The following is a 26,315-nucleotide window of genomic DNA, read 5'->3' on the forward strand; positions in this document are numbered from 1 at the left end:
AATTGAGTTGGACCAACTCATTTAAGTTGCTCATAATTGAGTTGGACCAACTCATTTAAGTTAGTCAAAATTGAGTTGGACCAACTCATTTAAGTTGCTCATAATTGAGTTGGACCAACTCATTTAAGTTAGTCAAAATTGAGTTGGACCAACTTAATTACATTTCATTGCATGAATTAGTTTTTTATAAGTTGGGGCTACACATATTTATTGGATGGAAATCCTGCCATCAATTAAATTGAGTTTGTCCAATGAGTCATTTTTTTGAGTGTATTTATGGACTGGACCACTGGAGGAAAATAGGGGAGGGTCATGTCTTTTCATTCTTTGCTGAGGGGAGGGTCATCCAACTTTTTTTAGTCTAGGGGGAGGGTCACCCAACTTTTGTATTCATGAAAACAGCAAAATTTCAAAGTGGCTTGTTTGGTGCATATTTTTCCATGTAGCTCCATGTAGCTTTCTCAGTCTCGGCCCCCCATCACTAGCAGAGGGGTTTGGTGCTGTTTGTGCATCCGCGCGCATCATGTCAGAACAGAAGCCAATGAAATGTTTACCCAGCAAAGCTTTAAAGCACGAGCAAATAATGAACGTTTGTTATTGAGAATAAGTGCAGTGTCCTGTGAGTATAACTCTAACACTGCATTAACATGTGATGTGAATGTACGCCGAGTTTTACAGTATTGGGACTAGGCGCCAGAACTGCAGCTGATAGAATGTGCGCTGTAGCACGATACTACCATATTTTAGTTGTCATGCTTATTGTGTTTCCACAACAATGTTAGTGAGCAAATCTATTGAAATGGCCACCATGACAGTGGAGTAAGATGAGGTTAAGTCGTTTGGCATGCTTGTAAAAAAATATCTATCTGAACATCTTTGCCAATCGCAAACCAGTACAGAAGTAATCAATAAATTATCGGGGAGGGTCATGCCTTTTTCACAATACTTTTGGGGGGTCATAGAAAAATGTATTGCTATAGCGAAGGGAGGGTCAAGTCTATTTTGACTATAGATCTCAAAACTCCTCCGGTAGCCACTTAAATAAAAAATGAACAGTCCCTTAGAACCATTTTAAACACTACATCGAGACCCATCTATGTCATCTTCTCAGTTGATGATAACTCACGTCAGAGGCCCACACAGAAGAAAATGAATACTGTAGTCGTTATTTTAGGTTTTCTTTTCCGCACAAAAAGTGTTCTAGTCGCTTGATAAACTTAAGGTTGAGCCACTGTAGCCTAGTCTGGACTATTTTAACAATGTATTTACTAACTTTTCAACAATTACAATTAGAGAGCTCTCTAACTGAATTTTTACTAGTAAAAAAACAAATTAAAGATATTATAATTGCAGAGCTCTGTAATTGAATTAAAGAGCTCTGCAATTGCATTCTTACCAGTAACAACTGAATTAGAGAGCTCTCTAATTGGAATTGTTACTAACAATTCAATTGTAGAGCTCCGTAATTAAAAATGAATGGAAGTCAATGGAGACATATGACTAGTAAAAATTAATTTGTAGAGCTCTCTAATTGGAATTGCTACTAGTAAGAATTGAATTAGAGCTTTGTGATTGTAATTCTTACTAGTAATAATTGAATTAGAGAGCTCTCTAATTGTAATTTTTACTAGTAATAATTGAATAAGAGAGCTCTCTAATTGTAATTGCTAGTAAGAATTTAATTGTAGAGCTCTCTAATTGAATTCTTACTAGTAAAAATGCAATTACGATGAGTAACGCTGGGTACAATTTAAGCTAAAACGGCTTGCCATACAAGTGCTGTCCCAGCTGGTGAAAGAGAGCTTCAGTAGCCTTCTTGGTGTGAACAGTTGCTTGTTGAAGCAACGGTTAGCTGTAAGGTGAAAAAATTAAATATATATATTGATCATTATAGTGGTGTTAGAATAAAAATAAAAATAAAAATAGAATGTTCAACTTAAAGGGATAGTCCACCCAAAAATGGAAAATTTGTCCAGTTTATCTTTGTTCTGTTGAACACAAAAGATATTTTGAAGAATGTTGGTAACCAGACAGTTGATGGACCCTTGACTTCCACAGTAGGGCAAAAAAAAAAGAAAAAAAAATACTATGGAAGTTGATGGGAGTTGTCAACATTCTTCAAAAAATCTTTTCTTTTTTGTGTTCAACAGAATAAATAAATTCATACAGGTTTGGAACAACACGAGGGTGACAATTTTCGTTTTGGGGTGAACTATTACTTTAAGGCATTTTTGAGAAATAAGCCATGTTATTTTACTATATGTTATAAAATTGTATGACGGTAAATAATTATTGAAAAAAAAAAAAGCATTTTTACAGGACCAGTTGATCTCCCCGCCCGCAGTTCCTGACACGACATTGTTAGGCTCATTAGGGCACCAATTGGTAGTTATTTTATTCAGCTGTTGCTTAATTTGTTCCCTTTGTTTTCTCTCTGCATTTCTGCCTGTGCATCAGTCTTCTGTTGTCGGTTCTTATTAACATGTTATCTGAGTTTGGTTTTGGTTTACTTTACGTTCTTTTATTAAAGTCTATTTTGAATCCTTCCTCTTCGTCCTGTCATCTGCCTTCACCACGCTTAGGTGCGTGACAGAAGAACCAATCCTAAATGGATTTAGCAGCACAGTTTACTGCTTTGGCCAGGAGAGGCCTCACCATGCTGATTACATGCTACAATTCTGCCCGCTTACTGAGACGCTCAAATTACTGTATTGGATCGGGGCGAACTACTATCATCAAGTAGATTGTCAAGCCATTGTTCGATGTCTGGAGAGGCTCTACCTCCGATCCATACAACCTGTGGACCCCATAACCAGCCAGAAACCCATTGACTTGCGAGAAGAGAGGCAGCACGTGCCCACCGCAGATGGAGAGAATGACTCAGCTGTGATGATGGAGCCTGCACTAGGAGGAGCGACTGAGCCTGAAATCACACCGGAGCCTGAGTGGAGCCCTTCTGACCAGATGTGCGAGCTGGCTGTCCCATCCATCGCCGAGAGAGTGTGTGTGGAAGTCGAGGGTTTGATTAGAAGATTATTCTGTATTGGAGTCACTGGTTCAACCAAGCCTTACTCTCCCACCTCATCTTCTGAATGTTCCTATGGATAGTTGTATTGCCACGTCTACTGCCCTGCTCGAGTTGTCTCCCATCAGTCCCAGTGTACCTCCGTTGCCTCCTCTCAGTGACGTGGTTACACCGTAGGCCTACTGTGAGCCTCAGATTGTGTCGTTCCACCTCGACCTGTCACCCTGACACCTCCACCTGCGCTCCTCCGTACCTCAACATCAGCAGTGACCATTGGGCATTTGGCCTCGCTGAGCTCCCTTGGACCGTCGACTCCACCTGGGTCGGACATCACGTCACCTTCACCAACCTGTGGGCCGTCTGATTATCTTTGGCCCACCAGTATAAACGAACTACACCACTGTGCACGGTGCAAAAAATTCAACATAACCATAAATAAGCTTCTGACAACTCTTTCAGTTTTTATCTAAAAGTTTATAAGAGCACAATTATAAGCAAAACTAGGCTGTAAAAGTGGACTGAGCTTACCTGTTCAGCATGATGACCTTTAATCTCCTTGACAGCCTCTGTAGTCCCATTCCGCCACTTGTTAGCAACTGCCTTTTCCAATACACATAACAGCTTAAAAAAATCACGAGTGGGGTAAAGTTGATGTTTTATGTTCTATGTCGTGGAATAAAACGTGAAAGTGTCTTGAGCTTGTGTTCACCACTGACCTTATTTCAGGCATTTGACCATTGTCTATACTCTTCGGGATGATTGAACAGAAAGTGCTAAAATGCTAACTCGCTTCCGCGTTTTGGCCTACAAAGAAATATGTCATTCCTACAGCTGTACCACTAATATGCCATAAATGGTAGGGATTGATCTTTGAGTAATATGATCGGATGGACTGGACATCGTGGGTGTTTGTGCTTTATCGTGTGCATTAATGACACTTCTTCCTTAATAAACTTGAGAATGTTACGATAAGTATTCCACTTTGCGCCTGCTTGATCATCCTCACGAGATCGATCTCGCCCTGCTGCTGCCACACATCACAAGGGTCGAAGCGTCTTTTTCCAAATGATGATAGCTTAGGGGCTGCAGATGGTCTACCTGAAAATTAATCTAACAGATAATTTCATATAGTCTGTGAGCTTAACTTAATGAGAGTGGCATATTTAATCTAAATGTAAATTGAAAGGATTCTGTTTAAAGGGATAGTTCACTTTGAAATAAAATTTTGGTATGTTTTAGCTTACCTCAAGGGCATCCAAGATGTAGAAGATGATGTTACCTCTTGAACACAGCCGCGTCCAAGTGATCTGAGGGCGCGGGCGGGTATAGGTATATATACACTAGATGTCGCCTTGGCTACAGTTTCGTTCCAATGAACTGCAGTAGCCAAGGCGACATCTAGTGTATATATCTATACCCGCCCGCGCCCTCAGATCACTTGGACGCGGCTGTGTTCAAGAGGTAACAACGATATAAATACTGTTCGTTTTCTCACACAAACCGCTTGTTTCTTGTCTTAGGCCATCAATGTGTACTTACGATGGGGAATTGATTAATTTGGACGACGGGGAATTGTTTTAATTTGGACTCTGTGCATGCTCTTTGAGACAGTAACCATAGACCTGCATTAAATGACTGACAGACAAGAACGGTTTGACCTAAAAATATCAAAATTGAAACTACTGCGGAAAAAAAGACACCTACATCTTGGATGCCCTTGAGGTAAGCTAAAACATACCAAAATTTTTTTTCAAAGTGAACTATGCCTTTAAAACATTACACGAATAACCTATACTTGCACAAATATTGACTCACTGATATTGACTTGATGTTATCTCTAAATCAAACGGTTTAAGTCAATAAATTTTGATCAAACAAATAAGTTTCTAAATGATGCTAATGTTGTGAAGAATATTTCCAGTGTTATAGTTCCAGTGTTATATTTCCCACATTACATTTTTAATATGGTATAAATTACAAATCATAGTCACATTATAGTCACTTTCTTCTGTAAAAGCTTTAAAAAACATCCAAAACTTTTTTTGTGAATGGAGCCTGTTTAAGAATTCCTAATGAAATCCTGTGTTTCTAATTCATTCTATGAATTGATTCTATTCTGTCTTAATTATCTCGTTAGCTCCTTGGTTTGCCAGTGTATTTAAGTGTATTGTGGTTGTGTTTGTGGTTATTCTCCTGGTCATTGTTTTGATTCTTGGATTAAAGATTTATTAAGAAATCTCCAAAGAGTATTTCCTTCGTCCTGCACTTCATTACAGCCATGACCATGACACCTACATTATGAAAATATTGAACATCAAACTCTCTATCAAACACAATGGAATACAGCAACAGAAGTTGATCAGGACGAGATGTACTGAGCACAACAACAGCACACTTGTTTGCGGCCATGGTAAGGGCTACAGTACGCTACTTTGTCACTGGAACTATATTTAACCTGGCCAATATACCATTTGATGACCTAAAGAGTCTGCCAGTGTATGTTGGGTGCGTCTCAATCAGTTCCCTAGTTCAATAGTCAGGGCACTGATCAGGGAGTCTGTCTCAATGGCAAAATCCTTCCAGTGCACTGAAACTTTTGCTCCCCAAAAAGTCCTACAATGCACTGTGAAAACCAAGAGCATCATGCTTACTATGGCTGCATCCACAATTGCATACTCTCTTGAGGAAGTACTTATTTTAAATAAGTAATTACTCTGTGACCGGCCGCTAAAAAAGATATGCGTGTAGTATGGATGACATACTAAATCTGCCATGTTGTCATTATGTTATGTTGCTTCACTGCCATTCACAAATCCTCGTATGCACTCTTCAGAATCTTGCCAGAAATAGTAGATCATGCAGTATTTTTTGCCTACTCTTTTATGAGTACTGTACGGTGGCCGAGAGAGCTCAACGCGCTGCAACTGAAGAAAACATACAAATAGAAAAACACCTGCAAATTAAGAATTAAGAAATTAAGATTCATTAGTTTTACAACACATGTGTGCTCCAAATACTCACAACAAAACCAAATACATAAACACGCTGCAAATAGAGACAGACCATAACGGAAATGTTTCCAGGGGACGCCAACAAGAGACTACCCAGCTGGGACGTGCTTACTGCTCAATGTCTGCTTTATTTATTTATTTATTTATTTATTTATTTATTTATGCAAAACCTACAGAGATGACATGTTTATGACATACAACTTTGTATACAATATCTAAAGTGTATTAACAATATCTTCAGTGTCATCAGAATACAAATGAGAAAAGAACAATGAGCTGAAAACTAACTAACTAACTAACTAACTAAATAAATGAATAAAAAAGATAGAGGAAGAAAAACATGAGGGAAAGGTATTAATCTATATATCAGTTACATTGTACAAATTTTGTCATGTGAAGTTTAAATAAGTTTCGTAAGAAATGTTAGGTAACGCAGGGTCCAAAGATGAGACGGCAATATTTAAAGTTGAGACATTCACACAGATAAATACATAAATATAGGCTACATAAATATTTATTTGCAACAGTTATGTTAAGTATATTTATTTGCAACAGTTATGTTAACAGCAATGCTGCGTTGTCACGGGAAGAACCCAGGTGAAAATGATGAGGACATTATGTTGTCTTCCGTTGCTCCCTTCATCAAGTGCATTCCAAACGGCTACATAAGGGCACACAAGTGCCCTGTTCACTCCAAAGTCCCCACTTCACGGGCTCTGCCCTTCTTAGGGAGTTGAAGGGCATAGGGATGCTCAGGAGCAATAAGCATGTCCCAGCTGGGTTCATCACTTATTGGGGTCCTCTGGAAACATTTCCGTTGTGTTGTGAACTTTTGCATCCAGCCATCTCCTCTCTCCCTCCAGCCATCTCCTCTCTCCCTCCAGCCATCTCTTCCGTCCCTCCAGCAATCTCCTCTCTCCCTCCAGCCATCTCTTCTCTCCCTCCAGCAATCTCCTCTCTCCCTCCAGCCATCTCTTCTCTCCCTCCAGCCATCTCCTCTCTTCCTCCAGCCATCTCATCTCTCCCTCCAGCAATCTCCTCTCTCCCTCCAGCCATCTCCTCTCTCCCTCCAGCCATCTCTTCTCTCCCTCCAGCCATCTCCTCTCTCCCTCCAGCAATCTCCTCTCTCCCTCCAGCCATCTCCTCTCTCCCTCCAGCCATCTCTTCCGTCCCTCCAGCAATCTCCTCTCTCCCTCCAGCCATCTCTTCTCTCCCTCCAGCAATCTCCTCTCTCCCTCCAGCCATCTCTTCTCTCCCTCCAGCCATCTCCTCTCTTCCTCCAGCCATCTCATCTCTCCCTCCAGCAATCTCCTCTCTCCCTCCAGCCATCTCCTCTCTCCCTCCAGCCATCTCTTCTCTCCCTCCAGCCATCTCCTCTCCCCCTCCAGCCATCTCCTCTCTCCCTCCAGCCATCTCATCTCTCCCTCCAGCAATCTCCTCTCTCCCTCCAGCCATCTCCTCTCTCCCTCCAGCCATCTCCTCTCCCCTCCAGCCATCTCCTCTCTCCCTCCAGCAATCTCCTCTCTCCCTCCAGCCATCTCCTCTCTCCCTCCAGCCATCTCTTCCGTCCCTCCAGCAATCTCCTCTCTCCCTCCAGCCATCTCCTCTCTCCCTCCAGCCATCTCTTCCGTCCCTCCAGCAATCTCCTCTCTCCCTCCAGCCATCTCTTCTCTCCCTCCAGCAATCTCCTCTCTCCCTCCAGCCATCTCTTCTCTCCCTCCAGCAATCTCCTCTCTCCCTCCAGCCATCTCTTCCGTCCCTCCAGCAATCTCCTCTCTCCCTCCAGCCATCTCCTCTCTTCCTCCAGCCATCTCATCTCTCCCTCCAGCAATCTCCTCTCTCCCTCCAGCCATCTCCTCTCTCCCTCCAGCCATCTCTTCTCTCCCTCCAGCCATCTCCTCTCCCCCTCCAGCCATCTCCTCTCTCCCTCCAGCCATCTCATCTCTCCCTCCAGCAATCTCCTCTCTCCCTCCAGCCATCTCCTCTCTCCCTCCAGCCATCTCTTCTGTCCCTCCAGCAATCTCCTCTCTCCCTCCAGCCATCTCCTCTCTCCCTCCAGCCATCTCATCTCTCCCTCCAGCAATCTCCTCTCTCCCTCCAGCCATCTCCTCTCTCCCTCCAGCCATCTCTTCCGTCCCTCCAGCCATCTCCTCTCTCCCTCCAGCCATCTCCTCTCCCCCTCCAGCAATCTCCTCTCTCCCTCCAGCCGTCTCTTCTCTCCCTCCAGCCATCTCCTCTCTCCCTCCAGCCATCTCCTCTCTCCCTCCAGCCATCTCCTCTCTCCCTCCAGCCATCTCATCTCTCCCTCCAGCAATCTCCTCTCTCCCTCCAGCCATCTCCTCTCTCCCTCCAGCCATCTCCTCTCTCCCTCCAGCCATCTCATCTCTCCCTCCAGCCATCTCATCTCTCCCTCCAGCAATCTCCTCTCTCCCTCCAGCCATCTCCTCTCTCCCTCCAGCCATCTCATCTCTCCCTCCAGCAATCTCCTCTCTCCCTCCAGCCATCTCCTCTCTCCCTCCAGCCATCTCTTCCGTCCCTCCAGCAATCTCCTCTCTCCCTCCAGCCATCTCTTCTGTCCCTCCAGCAATCTCTTCTCTCCCTCCAGCCATCTCTTCTCTCCCTCCAGCCATCTCCTCTCTCCCTCCAGCCATCTCTTCCGTCCCTCCAGCAATCTCCTCTCTCCCTCCAGCCATCTCTTCTGTCCCTCCAGCCATCTCCTCTCTCCCTTCAGCCATCTCTTCTCTCCCTCCAGCCATCTCCTCTCTCCCTCCAGCCATCTCCTCTCGCCCTCCAGCCATCTCTTCTCTCCCTCCAGCCATCTCCTCTCTCCCTCCAGCCATCTCTTCTGTCCCTCCAGCCATCTCTTCTCTCCCTCCAGCCATCTCCTCTCTCCCTCCAGCCATCTCCTCTCTCCCTCCAGCCATCTCCTCTCGCCCTCCAGCCATCTCCTCTCTCCCTCCAGCCATCTCTTCTCTCCCTCCAGCCATCTCCTCTCTCCCTCCAGCCATCTCTTCTGTCCCTCCAGCCATCTCTTCTCTCCCTCCAGCCATCTCCTCTCGCCCTCCAGCCATCTCCTCTCTCCCTCCAGCCATCTCCTCTCTCCCTCCAGGCATCCCCTCTCTCCCTCCAGCAATCTCCTCTCTCCCTCCAGCCATCTCCTCTCTCCCTCCAGCAATCTCCTCTCTCCCTCCAGCCATCTCTTCTCTCCCTCCAGCCATCTCACCTCTCCCTCCAGCCCTCCAGCCATCTCCTCTCTCCCTTCAGCCATCTCCTCTCTCCCTCCAGCCATCTCCTCTCCCCCTCCAGCCATCTCCTCTCTCCCTCCAGCCATCTCCTCTCTCCCTCCAGCCATCTCCTCTCTCCCTCCAGCAATCTCCTCTCCCCCTCCAGCCATCTCCTCTCTCCCTCCAGCCATCTCCTCTCTCCCTCCAGCCATCTCCTCCATCCCTCATGATTTCCACCCCCGTAAGAACCATTTCGGCGCTCCAAAACCCCATAGACAGTATAGCAAAACCCCCAAAACATCCATCAGACTCACAAATCCAGCAGAGAATTCGGCCGCCCGATGGAGAAGTCCTTCTTTCCTTGCCGTCCTTCTTTCCCCGGGCCGCAAGGAATATTGTATATCGAGGAACCAGCAACAGCCAAGAGAAACGAGACCGAGAGGGTGAGCTGATCGAGATATTTAGGGAGGACATGAAGTTTCAGAGAGAGACAGAGGAGAGAAGATCACAGGAGAGCAGGGAGAGAATGGACAGATTGTTTTCTCTTCTTGACAAATTGGTGGAGAAATAAACTTTTGGTTATGTGAATTAAAACAGGTAAATAGGCTATAGGCCTACATCATTTTTATGTAAGTTATAATTTGTAGATGAAACAAAAAATAATGTCTGTGCATTGTTTATTTTTGTGATACAAGTTCTAACTTGTAAATGTAATGAATAAAATAATCTGTGCATTTATTTGTCATGTCAATTAATGTGTAAATGATACAAAATAAATTGTTCTATACATTTTATCTTACAGAACTTTTTACAACTATTTCAAATATAAATTACGTTTAAGATAAGATAAGCAAAATACATTTTTAAATTAACAGTATACATAAAACAATTGAAGAAAACATTTTTCTATTGACTTTTATTGAGCTGAGCAGGAGATCCTGGTGCAGCTGGACCTGGATGGGCTCCACACACAATAGAGACTGCCGGTGGGAATCATCAGTGCATATTTCCACTGTCTACAACAGGTTTGCAGGGCTGACTCAGGCGTGGGCTGCAGTCACTGAGATGTTCTCAGAAATAGGGAAGAATCAATGAAATTAACTCACATCCTCAAAAATCAAACCATAAAATATTTTAAAACGCAAAACTGTCGTATGAGATAAACTCTGCAGGACAGCGGACTCCAGGACCGACGCCTATACCTGATCTAGAAGACCGTTTCTACAGTTTGCTGTTCATGTATATATTTTTAAACAATATCTAATACCAAAATATAATATCCATGTGCAAAAAGTCAGTTTTTCATAAAAAGTATAATATCTGCCTCTGAGATGAAGTGGAGTTGAATAACAATCTAAAGAACTTCAAATTTATACTTGAATACAGAGTAGCCTAAATGTATTTCATTACATTCCACCACTGGTTATTTGGAAAATGAAACTAACAAAAAGTATTGTCACATTAACAAAAATGTTGCAAGCTGTGTCCCGGCAGTTGTTACAGTTATAACTGCCTAAAAACAAAACAGGGTTGAAATGTTCTAAAATGTCTAAAAATGTTCACCATAGTCAATTTAAGTGCTATAAAGTCTTCAAAGTATGCAGCCCCTGAATTGGGACACAGCTAGTGAGCATTGATGCTCCCAAGTTTTCACAGTGCATTCTGGGACTTTTTAGGGAGCGAATGTTTCAGTGCCTTGGAAGGATTCTGCTATTGAGACAGCCGTTAAAATGGCCGACTCTCTGATCAGTGCTCTGACTATTGAACTAGGGAACTGATTAAGACACACCCATGGACTAAACGGACACGGGCACATGGCAGCCATTGTAAGTCCGCAAGAATGAAAGAAAGTGCATATGAAGTGTGCCATTTCGGACAGGGTCAAAAGCAGTTTATTCAGCTTAGTGAAGCATCTCTTTCATTGACATCCATAAAAAAATTAAAAAGAAAAGGCCCTTTGTCTCCTTCCTTGCGTACAGCAGCATTAGACTTAAAGGGTTAGTTCACCCAAAAATGAAAATAATGTCATTAATGACTCACCCTCATGTCGTTCCAAGCCCGTAAGACCTCCGTTCATCTTCGGAACACAGTTTAAGATATTTTAGATTTAGTCCGAGAGCTTTCTGTTCCTCCATTAAAGTCAATGGACGTGTCACTGTTCACGTCCAGAAAGGCAATACAGACATCATCAAAGTAGTCCATGTGACATCAGTGGCTCAATCTTAAGTTTATCAAGCGTCGAGAATACTTTTTGTGCGCAAAAACAAACAAAAATAACGAATTTATTCCACTATTCATTTCCTTCTCTCTGGGCCTCGTAGTGTTTTTGCGCAGCGTGTCTGTGTTGCACGTCACCACGTAGGCTCACTATTGGCCGACGCTGGTCATGTGTGATGCGTGATGACGTGCAACACTGCGCAAAAACACTACGAGGCCCAGAGAGAAGGAAATGAATAGTGGAATAAAGTCGTTATTTTTGTTTGTTTTTGCGCACAAAAAGTATTCTCGTCGCTTGATAAACTTAAGATTGAGCCACTGATGTCACATGGACTACTTTGATGATGTCTGTATTGCCTTTCTGGACGTGAACAGTGACACGTCCATTGACTTTAATGGAGGAACAGAAAGCTCTCGGACTAAATCTAAAATATCTTAAACTGTGTTCCGAAGATGAACGGAGGTCTTACGGGCTTGGAACGACATGAGGGTGAGTCATTAATGACATAATTTTCTTTTGTGGGTGAACTAACCCTTTAAGGTTGCAGCTGGCTTGCCTTCCAAGTGGCTTTGATCAACAACAAAAAAAGTGGTCATGCAGCCATTCTCCACATAATACAACAACTCCCCCTAGTGGGCATTTAAGTGAACACATCACATAGCAGGTGAAATTGGCACATTAAGCTATGGTTGTTTGACCATCCATAAATATATTTTAGATGGTTACAATTGTATTTTGACTAGTCATAATTATAATTTGACAAGTCAGAATGATGATTAGAGAAATCTGTAATTGTAAATGGAATAGTAAGAAATTTAATTCGAGATATCTCTATGCTTTTTGACTGGTCTTCCTATTCAAGATATCTGCAACTGACAATTATTAGTTAACACTAAGTTGTCAACACTTCGGAAAAAGAAATAAAAAATGCATCCTTTCTGCCAGGACTTTTTAAGGCTTTTCCCAAATCACGAAAGTGACCTCGACGTCCAGGTTAACAGTAGCCTAGCATAAGCCATCAGGCACGTGTTATTTAAATAAACTCCTGATGTACGTTTTATGAGTACAGAACCTATTTGTACTACTGTAGAAGTTTGGTACCATAAGGTACTGTAAAATAATCGGTTTGTTGATGGACATGCACTTGTTAATGGTGATGGTGAGGAACTACAGTTGCAACCTCTCATAATGTAGGCTACCTCAAATCAGAGCAGAGCAGCTCGCGGAAAGGAGGGATTTAGAGAGATTGATTCATCTGACGAGTTGTTTGAGAAACATTGAAAATGTGGTGATGTGCAAATGTATTATGAGGAAATGAAACAGTTTTTTTTTTGGACACATTTGTTGCATGTAAACCTGTTGTAGGAGACTCCAAAACAACATTGGGAAACTTTAAAATAGCATAATAGGGGCACTTTAAGATCCGGGGAGTTGCCTGGCCACGGATCTAAAATTCCAATGGAATGATCTCCGAGCCACTTCATTATCTGTCTGGAAAAAGCAAGGATATTTTGATACCATTCTTTATTCCTGGCCATGTTTTGGGGCAGAATTGCGAGAGCACACTCCCTGGATGGTCTCAGGCTGCTTCACTGTTGACATGACACAGGACTCATGGTAGGCCTACCGTTCATGAATCCAGGATCGCTGTCGTGAAACACCTAAATGTTTCACTTACCTAAGAGAACCGTTTAAGAGATTATATGCGACACCCTTAAGTTATTATCTTAGGTAAGGGGAAATCGCCCCTTAATTATCATACTTAAGGTAAAAACTTAAGGTGCTTTATGCAACCGGGCACTGGTAAATTGTTCTTTCAGGTGCATATTCTTTGCAGCGATTTCCTTGTAAAAAGGGCTGCGTCCGAAAACTGATAAATTGTGCCTTCGGAGGACGCATTCCAAGATGGCATCAAGTGTCCGAATGCAATGTTAGTTTCACTTCTTGTCTCATGAGATACCTTCATCTTGAATTTTGAAGGCAGCATAGATGTATCCTGCTGTAGGCTATTTGGTATCCCACAATCCTGTGCTTTCCATTCTGTGACAGTTGAGCTAGAAAAATAAAGATGGTGTCTGAAAGTTGAGGCTGGTCGTCAGTTTGTGTGTACATAGCCTACATTTTTTATCAACGTTTTTCACTTATGTAATTTCTAGCGAAATTTCTATTGTAGTCATTAAATATTCACTTAGTTTTTATCAAAGCCCTCTTTATTTTGCTGTAGATCATTAAACTGTTACGCTACCTCACAAGTCTGTCCGAAATCAGTTTTGTGAGGTACCTTTGAGCACAAATGTTGCCTACAAAGCCATTGCCTGATAGGGCAGCAAGGCAACAAGTCAGCTGCCTATATACGTTTTCAGACACAGCTAAGATCTCCAGAAGCACTTGATAATTACAGACATGTGTGTTGGATCAGGGTTGGATTTGAACTCTGCAGGAATAAATCTCCAGGGCCCAGTTGTTCAAAAGTAATCTGATCAGATTTCGGCTATCGGATTGGATCAAATCTTGAAAATGGGTTGTTCAAAAGAGAAAAAGGATTCTGAACTCAGATTAGATTACAAAATGCAATTTTGGTTCAAATAATCACTTTTTAGTAGGATTGGGATACCTTTGATCTAAAAAAAAAAATCAGGATGATACTGATCCCAGCAAAAAGGTCAAATCAACAATGTCAAAATGCTTAAACATGTTTCACTTGACAGGATGTTAATGGATTAGACAGTTTGCTAAAATTATAGCATTGCTGTTGACTTACTGATAATACTGTAGATAAAATATACTTTAAAGATTTGTTGTTAACTAGCCTGTTTCAGTCAGCTATTTATAACAAAGATGGCTCTAGTGCAAATGGCAGGATCAACATTATATTTAGGACATGGACTAAAAAGCATACTAACAATAAATATGCTTAGCCTCAATTGTTCATTGACCATAACAATGACAATCAGCATGTGACAAATGAAAGGGCTGCTCAAATATTCATCAGAATCAGAACATTAATTTGCCTTCTTGCTCCTTTGTCTCAGAGTCCATTTCAGACATATCTAGACAATCCATTTGAATGCAATTCAACTGTCCAAAAAGGTTTTATATTTTTATATCCACAGTGGAAATTATGGTGATTACAGTAATAAAACATATGCACATGCAGAGGTGTACACAAAAATGATTGTAAACTACATACACTAATAAATAAATATATACATATAGTACAGTTTTAATACATGAAATATTCCATATTTATATATACATACATATATATATATATACAGGTTACAACTCTAAAGACAACAACAAATTCCAGTTTGAAATTGACTAAGAATCCACCACAAATCATGAACATTATCTTGCTGAACATATAATGTAAGAAATACCCAACATGTTTGTCCAATATGAAACGTTTTACAATCAGGAACTTTGGAGGATTTGATTTGATTTAAGTCTTAGGCCAGAAACTATTCATTACAGCAAAGAGCAAAACACAGAAATGTATATTTGAAAGGGGGAACCTTGTTTTAAACATTTTTGCCCAAAGCATTTTTTTTTCCCTGGCTCCTCCAAAGGCTTTGATTTACATTGACACAATGAGGCAAAGCATTGACTCTGTGACTCTTCTTTAAAGATATTTTGACATTTCAAAACTTCTGAGACTTGCAACAAATATAACACTGTGAAAAGGATCAAAATTGTTAATGTTTTATATTAAACTTTCAGATGAAAAAATGATGCTTCTACTGTTGTTTGAGAGGAACTGAGAGGTTCTGTAGAACCTCTTTTAATAAAACCAGGATCTTCAGGAAAATAAATCTGCAATATTTCTCCTTAAAAGATTTAACACTGATGAGAAATATTTGAAACACTGATTTTGATTTGTAATGGGTTATGGCATAGATTGTTGTGCTTTATCATAACTAATTTCTGACAAACTGAATTAGATGGGTTTATATGATCAGATAGGACAGAACTGACAATACACAATGGGAAAATATATGCTGTAGCAGCTATAAAATGTAGAAATAATATAAAACATAGAAAATAAATCATATATCCTTATTGGAAAACATCACTAGAGCAGTAGAAAAAAAAGGCATGACAGGTTTATTTTTTCTTTCTGCTATATAAGCAAAGAAATTTCAAGCTTGAACAAAAACACAGTCAAGAGCAAGGTTTATAAATGTGTTAGGCAGCATTAATGGGCGTGTATTTTATAAACACAAGTCGTTGCTTTATCGATGATGCATTACGCACGATAAAAAATAAATTAAATGTAAAAATACGGTATTAACAATTTAATTACCACACAATAAAAGAGGTGAACTACAAATCACAATTTATTCATCACACAGGAAAGGCTGTTTTCTTCAATATATTACCCCTTTTTATCCAAACATAAAACAAATCAAGCAGGCTGAAAATGATTTTGTATGTTTGGCTTTCATGCCACTATTATGGCATTGACAATTCCAACTCCCTAACTGATGTTTAGGACCTTACCACAATCTCATGATATTCCAACATGACGCTAATTTATGTTTCAGTCAATTGAAAAAACATACATGCCCCAGAAACATAGATATGATCAACAATATCTACTTGCAAAATGCTAAACTTTATCCATGATGCCTCGGTCTGGTGCTTATCAGAGTACGCAATTAACATTTGCTCTTTGCAAAAAAGTAACATACAAAGCAGCACAAACACACAATCAAACCAGTCAGCACTAGGTAATCGGATACATACAATACAGGTATACGTTTTTTTCCTCTTCTGTTCTTGGCAGTAACAAATATTGTATCAAAATACATCCAATGTTATAAACTGTGAAAAAGTGAAAAAGAATTTCAAACAAAATAGTACTAGTCCAAAATTTACAAGCGTAGAAAACCATATGGACAAAAGCAACTGAATCCATCAGACGGAGGTCTCGGACTGTAGCTGTAGTACAAACTTGTGGGACTTGGGGTGGACGTACTCCTCACTGAGTTTGAGGTGAGGGATAGCTTTGCTTGTGACCACTAAGCTGAAGTCAGACGATTTGAGCTGGAACTCCGAGCCGTGATGGAGGGGACTGGTGACAGACGCCTCGCTGACCAGCGTCCACTGCCGGGTCTGCCAGCACTCTCTCCCGTACTGCAGCGTAGGCCCAGCCATCAGATAGCTCTCCAGAAACGCCTAACAGAGAACAGCAGCATCATTTCTCTTCAGTGATATCTGCTAGTACTGTACAGTGAGCTGAAAATCGATTAGATTTGTCCTCAAACATCAGTAAAAATGTTTGAGTAAATAATTAAATAGCGAGACAGAGAGATTGACAGTAATATGCAGTACAGACAGATCAGTTTAATTGAGAAAGAAAAGACCAATCACAACTCAGTGTGCAATTGTAAAAATTACATCACAACTGACGTACATACTGCAACTACGGTAAATATGGTCGTCACTTCTCTTCTGAGTGTGTCAGTTTTAACTGCGGTTGAAACATTTATTGGAGAAATTGTGAGTGGAAATCATTTACATTTCTATTGATTTCATACACAAGAATGGAAAATATGATGAAAAACAAAATTCATGACATCAAATCATAGACTGTAAAAAAATATGGACGTAGTGTCCATATTCACCCCCCTCACAGTTGTCTTGAAGGGCAAAATTAGCTATACAGACCAAAACCAGTTTTGAACCAGGCAGTAAACATATTTTTTTCTGCTGTAAACATGGATTGACTCTCTTTTGCACCCTGTCTCTAGCGACCAGTCGATGAATTGCAGTTTAAGTCACTTCCGCGTTGGTTCTGTCAGGACCACTATCGTCAAATGCAATTGACAATTAGCATACAGTTAGGATTGGCGGTATGGTTCTGTTCTGTTCTGGGCAAGAACTCCAGCCTAGCATGGATAAGAGCAGGGAGAGCAGCAATAACCCCCCTTAGGGGAAACAAAACAGAACCAACAAAAATGTATCATTAATGTCAATATTTTAATGTACAACATACTGACTGGACGAGAGGAGGAGCTGGGGATGGAAGAGGGTGATTAGCTCCAGAGAAACGCGATAGCTGCTGATAATACTGAAGGAGCTTATCTGATAATGTATGTATACAGAGTATACGGATGTATACAGAGATAGGCGTCGTATTCCTATAGGTAGACGTGGATCAGCTGAGAGTCACTGATGCAAGCTTGACTAACGTGACCTGCCAGAACTAACGCTACGCTTGATTTTCTATAGAAATATTTATTATTAAGGAAATGTATGTAAAATTTATAGTAAATCAAAAAATGTTTCCAAAAAAGTTCTTACACATAAACTAAATTATTTAATTTAGATTTTTTGTTTTGAAACCAGGCAAGCACAACTGGTTCATATAATAACACAGGGCAAGTAAAAATGTGCAAATTGCTGAAAATATAGTAGCTGGCGAATTTATAATTTTTTGTTAAAATGGGTGTCCTGCTGAAGATAAACAGCCAAAAGCTCAGTTATTTGCATACTACTGCTCTCATAAAATAAAAAAATCAATTTCATTCCAAATGTTATTCCTGATCGGAGGCTTCTGAAAATATTTAGTTTATATGTTAGGTGACAATTAGTGCTACAATGCACTAAGTGTATGTTGTTGTTATAACTTTAGTTAATAAGTCATTGACATCTGCCCATTTACACAGATGTGAATGGCTTAAAATCAATACAACCCTCTCACTCATATCGATTGTGTGCAAGTGCTCCTGTTACAGGCATCTGGTGGTGTCAAATGGGAGAAGTCTAGATTAATGTCACCCACTTTTGTGAGAAAGTGTGTCAAAGTCTCACCTTTGGGGTCATGTTGTTTGTAATGCAGAACGCCAGGTGGGCCTGAATGCTGTCCATGCTGTGGCAGTGTTGCTGGCGGGTGGTGCGCAGGTATTTCTGCAGTGCTCGAGCCATGGATGGGAAGATGGCCTGTGCTGCCTCACGTGGATCCATCTCATCTCCCGGCGGCTTCTTTTTCTCCTCCTCCTGCAGCCGTCTAACATGTGTGAACGCCTCCTCTACGGCCACCACCAGCCTGGAAAACGTTGCATATTAAGTTGCAGTAGTTTCATTAAAACCACAACTCTATTTTAAATGTTTTTACTGTATATCACAATTTAACTGCATGCTCTGGTATCACTTTCATACTTGTTGTTCCACAAACTCTGCCACTCTCTTATTGTTTCTCTTACCGTGCTTTGCGCTTTCGGACTCTTCGTTCATGCTCAGCTTCCTCGTAGTACAGCTCATTGTGGCTGGTGTCTCTCTGTCGGGCGGCAGCTGCTATTTTAGCTCGAGACTGAGCTGTTGCAGCATCGCTTCCAGCACCTGGAAAAACAAAAATCAACATTATGAAAGAGAGAGAGAACAGATGCAAGTACAATTCAATATACTAAAAAACAAATAAAATTCGTCTTGACATTGTTCCATATCACAACAGATACCTTTCACAAACTGACCCATTGTGAAGTCTGTCAAGATTTTATAGTGTTACCAAAAGTTATCCTTCTGATGTCATGCAAATTCCTGTCAAACTTGGACCCCAAGGCCAAGGGATTGTAATGCCTGATCAAAAATACATGCCTTCATACTGTTGCAGATTATCATATAAATTATATCATATAAATTGAAATTTAACAGCTGTGATAATTAAAAAGCACTTTCATGAGGATAATATACAGGGTGGGCCATTTATATGGATACACCGTAATAACATGGGAATGGTTGGTGATATTAAAGTCCTGTTTGTGGCACATTAGTATATGTCATGGTCACCACCCATCTTGAGGAGTTTGCCCCCTCACATATACTAATGTGCCACAAACAGGACTTTAATATCACCAACCATTCCCATGTTATTACGGTGTATCCATATAAATGGCCCACCCTTTAGTATGTCTTTTAAACAGTCTGAATATTAAACTAAATGAGCAAACAGTTTCTTTGTTTGACAATATTGATGACAGAAAAAAAAAGAGCAATGCTTTAGGCTAATTTAAATCACCAATCTAATCACGCTAAGACAGGTCATATACACTACCATAAAAAGGTTGGGGTCAGTGTGAAATTAATATTTGTATTCAGCAAGGAAGCATTAAATAGATCAAAAGTGACAGTCAAGACATTTATAATGTTACAAAAGATCTCTGTTTTAAATAAATGCTTTTCTTTCTATTCATTAAAAATAAAAACTATCATGGTTTGTTAAGCAGCACACGTTTACATCATTGGTAGTAAGGAATGTTTCTTGAGCAGCAAATCATATTAGAATAATTTCTGAAAGATCATGCGACACTAAAGACTGGAGTAATGATCCTTAAAATTCAGATTTGCCATCACAGGAATAAATTAGATTTTAAAATATATTAAAATAGAAAACAGTTATTTTAAATGGATTTTTTGATTACCGTTTATATAACTTCTTTCAAAACATAAAAAAAAAAACAACCCCAAACTTTTTAACAGTATTGTATATCTACTGCAAAAAGCCCACTGGCAGTCAAGTAAATCTTTATGTGGAATGAGGTTATGATGATTATGCGTAATGCATATTAGCTGAGTGTGCATAGTAATGTGGTGAACAGGATAATTTATGCATATTTATCCATATTCAGGTCACAGATATGGTTAATAATGCATGTCAAGGGCAGCCTGACTCTCCTCTGTAGCAGGGCAGGTCTGTGATCCGTACTATAACTCAATTAATCACTTCCAGAAATTACATTTTTGTGAATGACATGACAAAGACAAAAAAAATAAAAAATACATACAAACACTAACACCAAGGAGAACCATTACGAGAAATAAGATACTACAATAATTATACCCACAGACAAAAACAAGTATTCAGAAGGCTTTCAAACCTGGGAAAAAGGAGATGTGGAATTTTCTTTTCAGAGGAGAATCTTTTTTCCTAGTGATGCATTATTAATACTCTGGCAATCCGTGCAAAGCACAAAAAGAGCTACGCACTGCTGTTTTTTATATACGTGCACACTCATACACACACATTCCTGGCCTGGTTCGATAGCCACAGGCATGAAGAAGGCTTGAGTGCTTAAGGGGGTATCTTGATCCCAAGTATGCATCTCCGGATCATGGTGTGTGTATTTCTTGTGCTGACAGCACATCATAAATGTCAAACAGTGACAGAGAAAGAGGGAGAGAGACTGGGTGTGTTTGAGATCTGAGGTGAGAAAGTAGTTATTTACATTTTTTTTGTTTTTCATATTTTTACAGCTTAGTAAGTGCAGAGGTGAGTCTTCTTCATGGCAGTTGAGACATGTAGAAGGATTTCTCAATACATTTCTCGATTGTTTTTTGGATGAGTCTGTGACCTTGTGCATGGTGTACAATGACTGCATGCACAAGCAAATAACCAAGACATGTGGAGCACTTGACAATTCATTGTTTCTGTGAAAGGATTTTTGAATGCATTACACGGTCCGAACTTACAATCGAAAAGATAGCTTTTCAGTTTGGCTTTAAACTCTGCAGAAAGAAGCAATCAAACAGAAGATTTATTAGATATTGGTGGCGATTTACATGGCCACGTATCTGTATTAGAAGTGTGCATGAGTGTTTGTTTTTTAGTCCAAGTTCAAGACAATATTATTGCTCAGAGGTTGCTCTTTCACAACTCAGGGGACTAAGTTCTAAGTTGACGCAACCAATTGTAGGATGTGACCCTTTTAACGGTGGTCTATCTTGATCTCAAGTATCAACTTAGTCTCAAATGTTTCTATTAAAATTCCTCATGAGGGATACAAATAGATACAAATGAGACAATTGTTGATGTAATTGGTGAAGAGCAAAGGTGGTCATATACAAAACTACAGAGCCCCTAATGTGACATGGTGAAGGAAAAAAATATGAGATGGAGAAAAAAAAAAATTGTCAATGCTTTTGCATTCTCTTGCAAATGTTTTGCATTCCGTCGCAAAAACCTTTGGTGTTCCACTGAGAAACTCAACAAAGAGCTCAAAAGGTTTTGCGAGCGAACACGAAGTTTCTCGGGGGAACGCAAAGTTTCTCAGGGGAACGCAAAACATTTGTAAGAGGATGCAAAAGCGGTGACTTATTTTCCCTCACATCTCTCTTTTTTTTTTTTTGCCACAACCATGTCCCTTTAGGGGCTCCGTACAAAACAAATACGTTTCTTTAAAAATAAAAAAGATAACCAAAATAGATTTTTGATATAATGCTCTGTTATGTGTATACTGCAAGTAATTTAGTAACACTATTCATTCGTTTCATTTCTTAACATTAGTTAACTACATTAGATAACACGAACTAACAATGAACAATACTTCTACAGCATTTATTAATCTTAGTTCATGTTAATTTTGACATTTACTAAAACGGTTTATCTGTTAACATAAGTCAATGCACTGTGAAATAACATGAACTTTTATTTTTTACATTAACAAAGGATAATAAATGCTGTAAAAACATATTAGTCATTGTTAGTTCACGTTAGTTAATGCATTAATTAATGTTAATAAATGAGACCTTATTGTAAAGTGTACCAGTAATTCCTATGCATATTGATATACAAAGTCAAAAAAAGTTAATGTAATATGGATTATGAATGTAATATGATGCAATGCATGCTTTTAAAATGGCATTTACATTTCATGTGGATAGCATTTCTCAGATAATTTGATGTTGTAAGAACATGAGAATGTTTCATGTTGAAATAACACACTTTTAATTTGCAGTTTGTGACATATTAATAGGACAGATATAAGGAGACATGTTGCATTACCAGAGTCTATTACTCAGAATAATAGCCTGTGAAGCAGGAGACATAGGCTCTCATTGCTATCTAGGAGAAACATTTTGATGCCTTTCCTATAAGCATTCCAAAATGAATCATTCAGAATTTCTTGGTCAAGAGAACAATAAGCATCAAGTCAGAAAACAGACAGTGATTCTGCACAGATTAAACTCACCATCCACATTATAGACTTTCAGCCCAGCCAGATGTTTAGCTGCCCTGGACTTAGCAGCCGTTAGCAGGGCAGGGTTGTGAACTGAGAAATCCTTATAATAGTGTTGAAGAATTACCAGGGCTGCCCGCTGAATGCTACAGAGGGAGAGAGAGAGAGACAGACAGACCGATCAACGTTGTAAAAAAAAAAAAAAAAAACCTTGTCATGTTCATTGATAATAGGGATTTGGGTGTTTCTTAAAACACAGGAACAGACAATTCCATAATATATTTCATTAAACAGACGTCAGATACTAATAGAGTTCACTCTGCTACTGTGTGCGTGCTGCCACTTGACTCTGCAGTAGCGCTGGATCACAAATGTCCAACCAATGAAACAATGAGAGCAAGAACAAAGGAAAGCGTTGGGCAGGAGAGAGGAAGGGAGAGGGGAAGTAACGCAGGGCAAAGTAGGGAGTGTCTGTAATGGGGTGATTAATGGACCTTTTTCCCTTGGCCCAACCTCAACTCGTTATTAATGCATTAAACAGTGCACACACACACACACACACACACACACACACACACACACACAATTTTATGTAGACAGAAAAGCACATAATATCTGAGCAATAAAGCAGCTCAGCCAGAAAATCAGTGCAATTACAGAGGCAAAACAATTATTATTTTTACATGTTAATATGCATAGTTGGTTTGCAGATTTCATGCATAGAACACTATTAAAAATAAAGAGTCTTCAATAGCTCTCGGGTTTCAATGAAGAACCCACTTCTAAAAAAACAATTCACTGCAAATGGATCCTTTGATCTGCTTAATTGTTTCTAAGCTCTTGGACACATATTTACATAGATGGTTTTCTAAAGAACTAGTTAACTATGTTAAACTTTTGGTTCTAATTAGAAACTTTTATTTTGAAGTGTGACTAGTGAGTTCCTATTTATTTTGCCTTTTAACTAAAGAGCATGTAACAGACAGTTAAAGAGCATTTTGTAGTTATTTTATTCAATGTTTTGGTCATCAGCTGGCACCTGAGTTGTCCCAGGTTGTAATGGTGAGTCTCTCCATCAGTGGAGCGTACGACACAGAGCGAAAAGCAGGGCTGCAGATGCCGGATCTCCAGCAGAACCACTGCCAGGTAATGGATGAACAGCAGAGCATCCACCAATGATACTGCAAACTGCACTATGCCGTGGTAGTTCTCTTCCTGTCAAGCACAGAAAGTAAAGCAATAAACCAAGGGGGTCAAAATGACATGCACTGAATTTGTTTTGAAGGGGTTAATAATTAAATAAAAAAAATCATAATTTGATCATACACGATTGCTTAAATGCATCAAAATAGTTAATTAGTTCACTTCCCCATTTACATATACAATAAAAATAGTGATTAAAATAAAATCTTTTTTTTCTGAACCTATAAATAAATACAGACAGACCAATATTTAAATGCTGCTGAGAATTACATAGAAGATTTATGAGGAACATGACATTACAAACAATTACATGATTTAGTGAAAAACATTGCAAAATATTCCAATTTAACCCTATTGATGATGATGATAAAAATAATAAGTGGCCTAACATTGAAGTCATTAGCCTAAATGTAAGTTACAATTGAAGTGTGTAATTTCAGCGAATTGGAAAATTTGGAATTGCAAAAACAATGATCCTTGGTCACAGGTGTACATATATAATTTTATATGTGGTTTTGAACATGGCTTATCCAATACGATATTATAGCTAAATCTAACAATATTACTAAAAGAAACGTTAAACAAATGCAATTCCACAGATCTCAACATGTTTCTCTTGACTCTTTTTGGTGCCCACACACATGGTGCCCATACCTGTGAGTCCAAGATGCGCACTCCAAAGAACAGCCAATAGGAGAGCAGCAAGAGGAGTGTGAGCAACCCCAGCAGGGCGCGGAACACTGCTATCCGGGGCAGGGAGGCTCGCGTCGGTCGCACAAACAGCGCCCAGCCAGCCAGCAAGAGAATGAGGAGCTTGAAAGCCAGTGAGAGAAACAAGCCCTCACAGGCAGTACCACAAGCCTGAAGGCGCTCCGGCCACAGAACCTGGGGCAGCACCAGGAAGGACAGGGGGGTGACCAGGACCAGCAGGCCCAGGAGGAGGGTGAGGGCCAAAGGAATGAAGCGTATACAGTTCAATTTCTCTACTGGACCATCCGTCTCCTTCCCGAAGCCAGCCAAGTCCTCTTGAGACAAGCTGTGGTCTGATGTTCCGGTGACCGCTGTGGTGGTCTCGCCCCAGTTGTCATCCTGTCAAGAGATGGGAGAGGAACAGCATTGTATCATGCACATAAAAAATTCAACATACTCCTAAAAGCCCCATTATCTTAGAGGCCTAACATCCAAGCCCAGCACTCAGGATCGATAAACAGAAAAAAAAAAAGTACAGCTTTTGATTTGCTCCCCTTTCCCTCCCTGTTTGTGAGATGACAAATCTGCTTCACAGCTAATTTAGACAGACAGTACGAAAGTATCTAGGTCTCCCTCATCAGCATATATTAATGGCAAATACCCAAAACTCACATACATCTACATATAAATGAGATTGAGAACTGAGAGACACACTAACAACAATTGAGAACTTTCTAACAGAACGACGTCTGAGCCAGTGCCACTAGAATGTGAAATGCAGTGCAGATTAGAATTCCATTAAACATTATTCATCTGCAACTATTTATATATTTATTTATGGATTTGTCTGCCTATTTGTATGAATAGAGGCTGTATTTTGTATGGTAATGTAGTTTAGCCAATTTAATCTGAATTGAGAAACTTTTCATTTCATGTAAATGACAGCAATATTATTATCATAATAATAATAGACACAAAATATAGCCACATGCAGCAAATACTGGGCCAACTATTGAACATATTCACTAAGTTCAATGCAAAGAGTTTAAGAAAAACACTGATGCAACATGGCCGAGTCCAACCTTGCAAAACCTGGTATTGATGGACTCCACATGAACCAAAGATTCTTAGAGAAACAAAGACAACTAATAAATACAATAGGGGTTATGCACATATGCGACAAAAGAAAAATGGAGGGATTACTGGTAATTGAGAAGAATAGTGACAAATTAAAAGTGAGTTGTTTATGCCTGAAAGTTTCAGCTCATTTGACAATTTTAAAAAAAAGAAAGAAAGAAAAGAAATTTCCTTTCCGTTCTACACAGTTCAGAGCTTGCGGCAACACTTGTGCAAAAATAACTTCAGGGGTGATCATCAGAAGTGAGGAAATGGCAGATGGAAAAGGTTAAAGAAGCATATTGTGTTGTAAAAGGTGGTGGAAACACAAACACAGATGCACATAAGATTTATTATTTAAAAAATGGAGCCCATTGGATGAGGTCTCAGGGTCAACATCCAAAAGCGTTTGACTAGCACCAGAGGCAGCTACTGCTGTAAAAAACACATTTACACTTACATTTGTAAGCACTGAAGTCTTAACAAAGCATCTGCTACTCACACATAAATTCACATCAAGGAAAACCTTTGAAAATGACCATCTACACTTAAATACCAAAATAATATACAGTAGTTTTACTGTACAATTTCCCACCTCCTCTCTGATACCTAAAATTAAACCGTTTTTGCTACTGTAACTTAACATTTCTCAAAAACAACATTTGAAATGAATGGCTCTAAACATGTAAAATAAAATAATAACAATGCCTACTAGCGGATTGCATCTTTAAATGGCAGTCTCTTTGCAAAGTTTCAGACAACAAGCTGGGCTGAACTGTGCTGTACATATTGTTTGATGCTTTACATGCATCAAAGGTAAAAAAAAAAAAAAAAAAATTTTTTTTTTAAATTTTAAATTTAATTTACTCA

At 39.8% G+C, this 26,315-nt stretch overlaps 1 protein-coding gene across 3 annotated transcripts in view; it reads right to left on the minus strand.

The window, feature by feature from the left end:
- Nucleotides 1-14,704: 14,704 nt before the first annotated feature.
- The window catches only part of vangl1 (VANGL planar cell polarity protein 1), a 32,941-nt gene continuing 21,330 nt past the window's right edge, over nucleotides 14,705-26,315 (minus strand). For all 3 annotated transcript variants that reach the window (XM_081367865.1, XM_081367866.1, XM_081367867.1), the window contains exons 4-9: nucleotides 24,294-24,728; nucleotides 23,476-23,651; nucleotides 22,449-22,582; nucleotides 18,687-18,822; nucleotides 18,295-18,529; nucleotides 14,705-16,656 (exon numbers count right to left, since the gene is read on the minus strand). In XM_081367865.1, coding sequence (XP_081223991.1) covers nucleotides 16,396-16,656; nucleotides 18,295-18,529; nucleotides 18,687-18,822; nucleotides 22,449-22,582; nucleotides 23,476-23,651; nucleotides 24,294-24,728 — 1,377 coding nt within the window. In that variant the 3' untranslated portion in view covers nucleotides 14,705-16,395. The remainder of the gene's footprint in view (nucleotides 16,657-18,294; nucleotides 18,530-18,686; nucleotides 18,823-22,448; nucleotides 22,583-23,475; nucleotides 23,652-24,293; nucleotides 24,729-26,315) is intronic.

This window comes from Scardinius erythrophthalmus (genome assembly GCF_964197995.2).
Source record: "Scardinius erythrophthalmus genome assembly, chromosome: 6".
NCBI lineage: Eukaryota > Metazoa > Chordata > Actinopteri > Cypriniformes > Leuciscidae > Scardinius > Scardinius erythrophthalmus.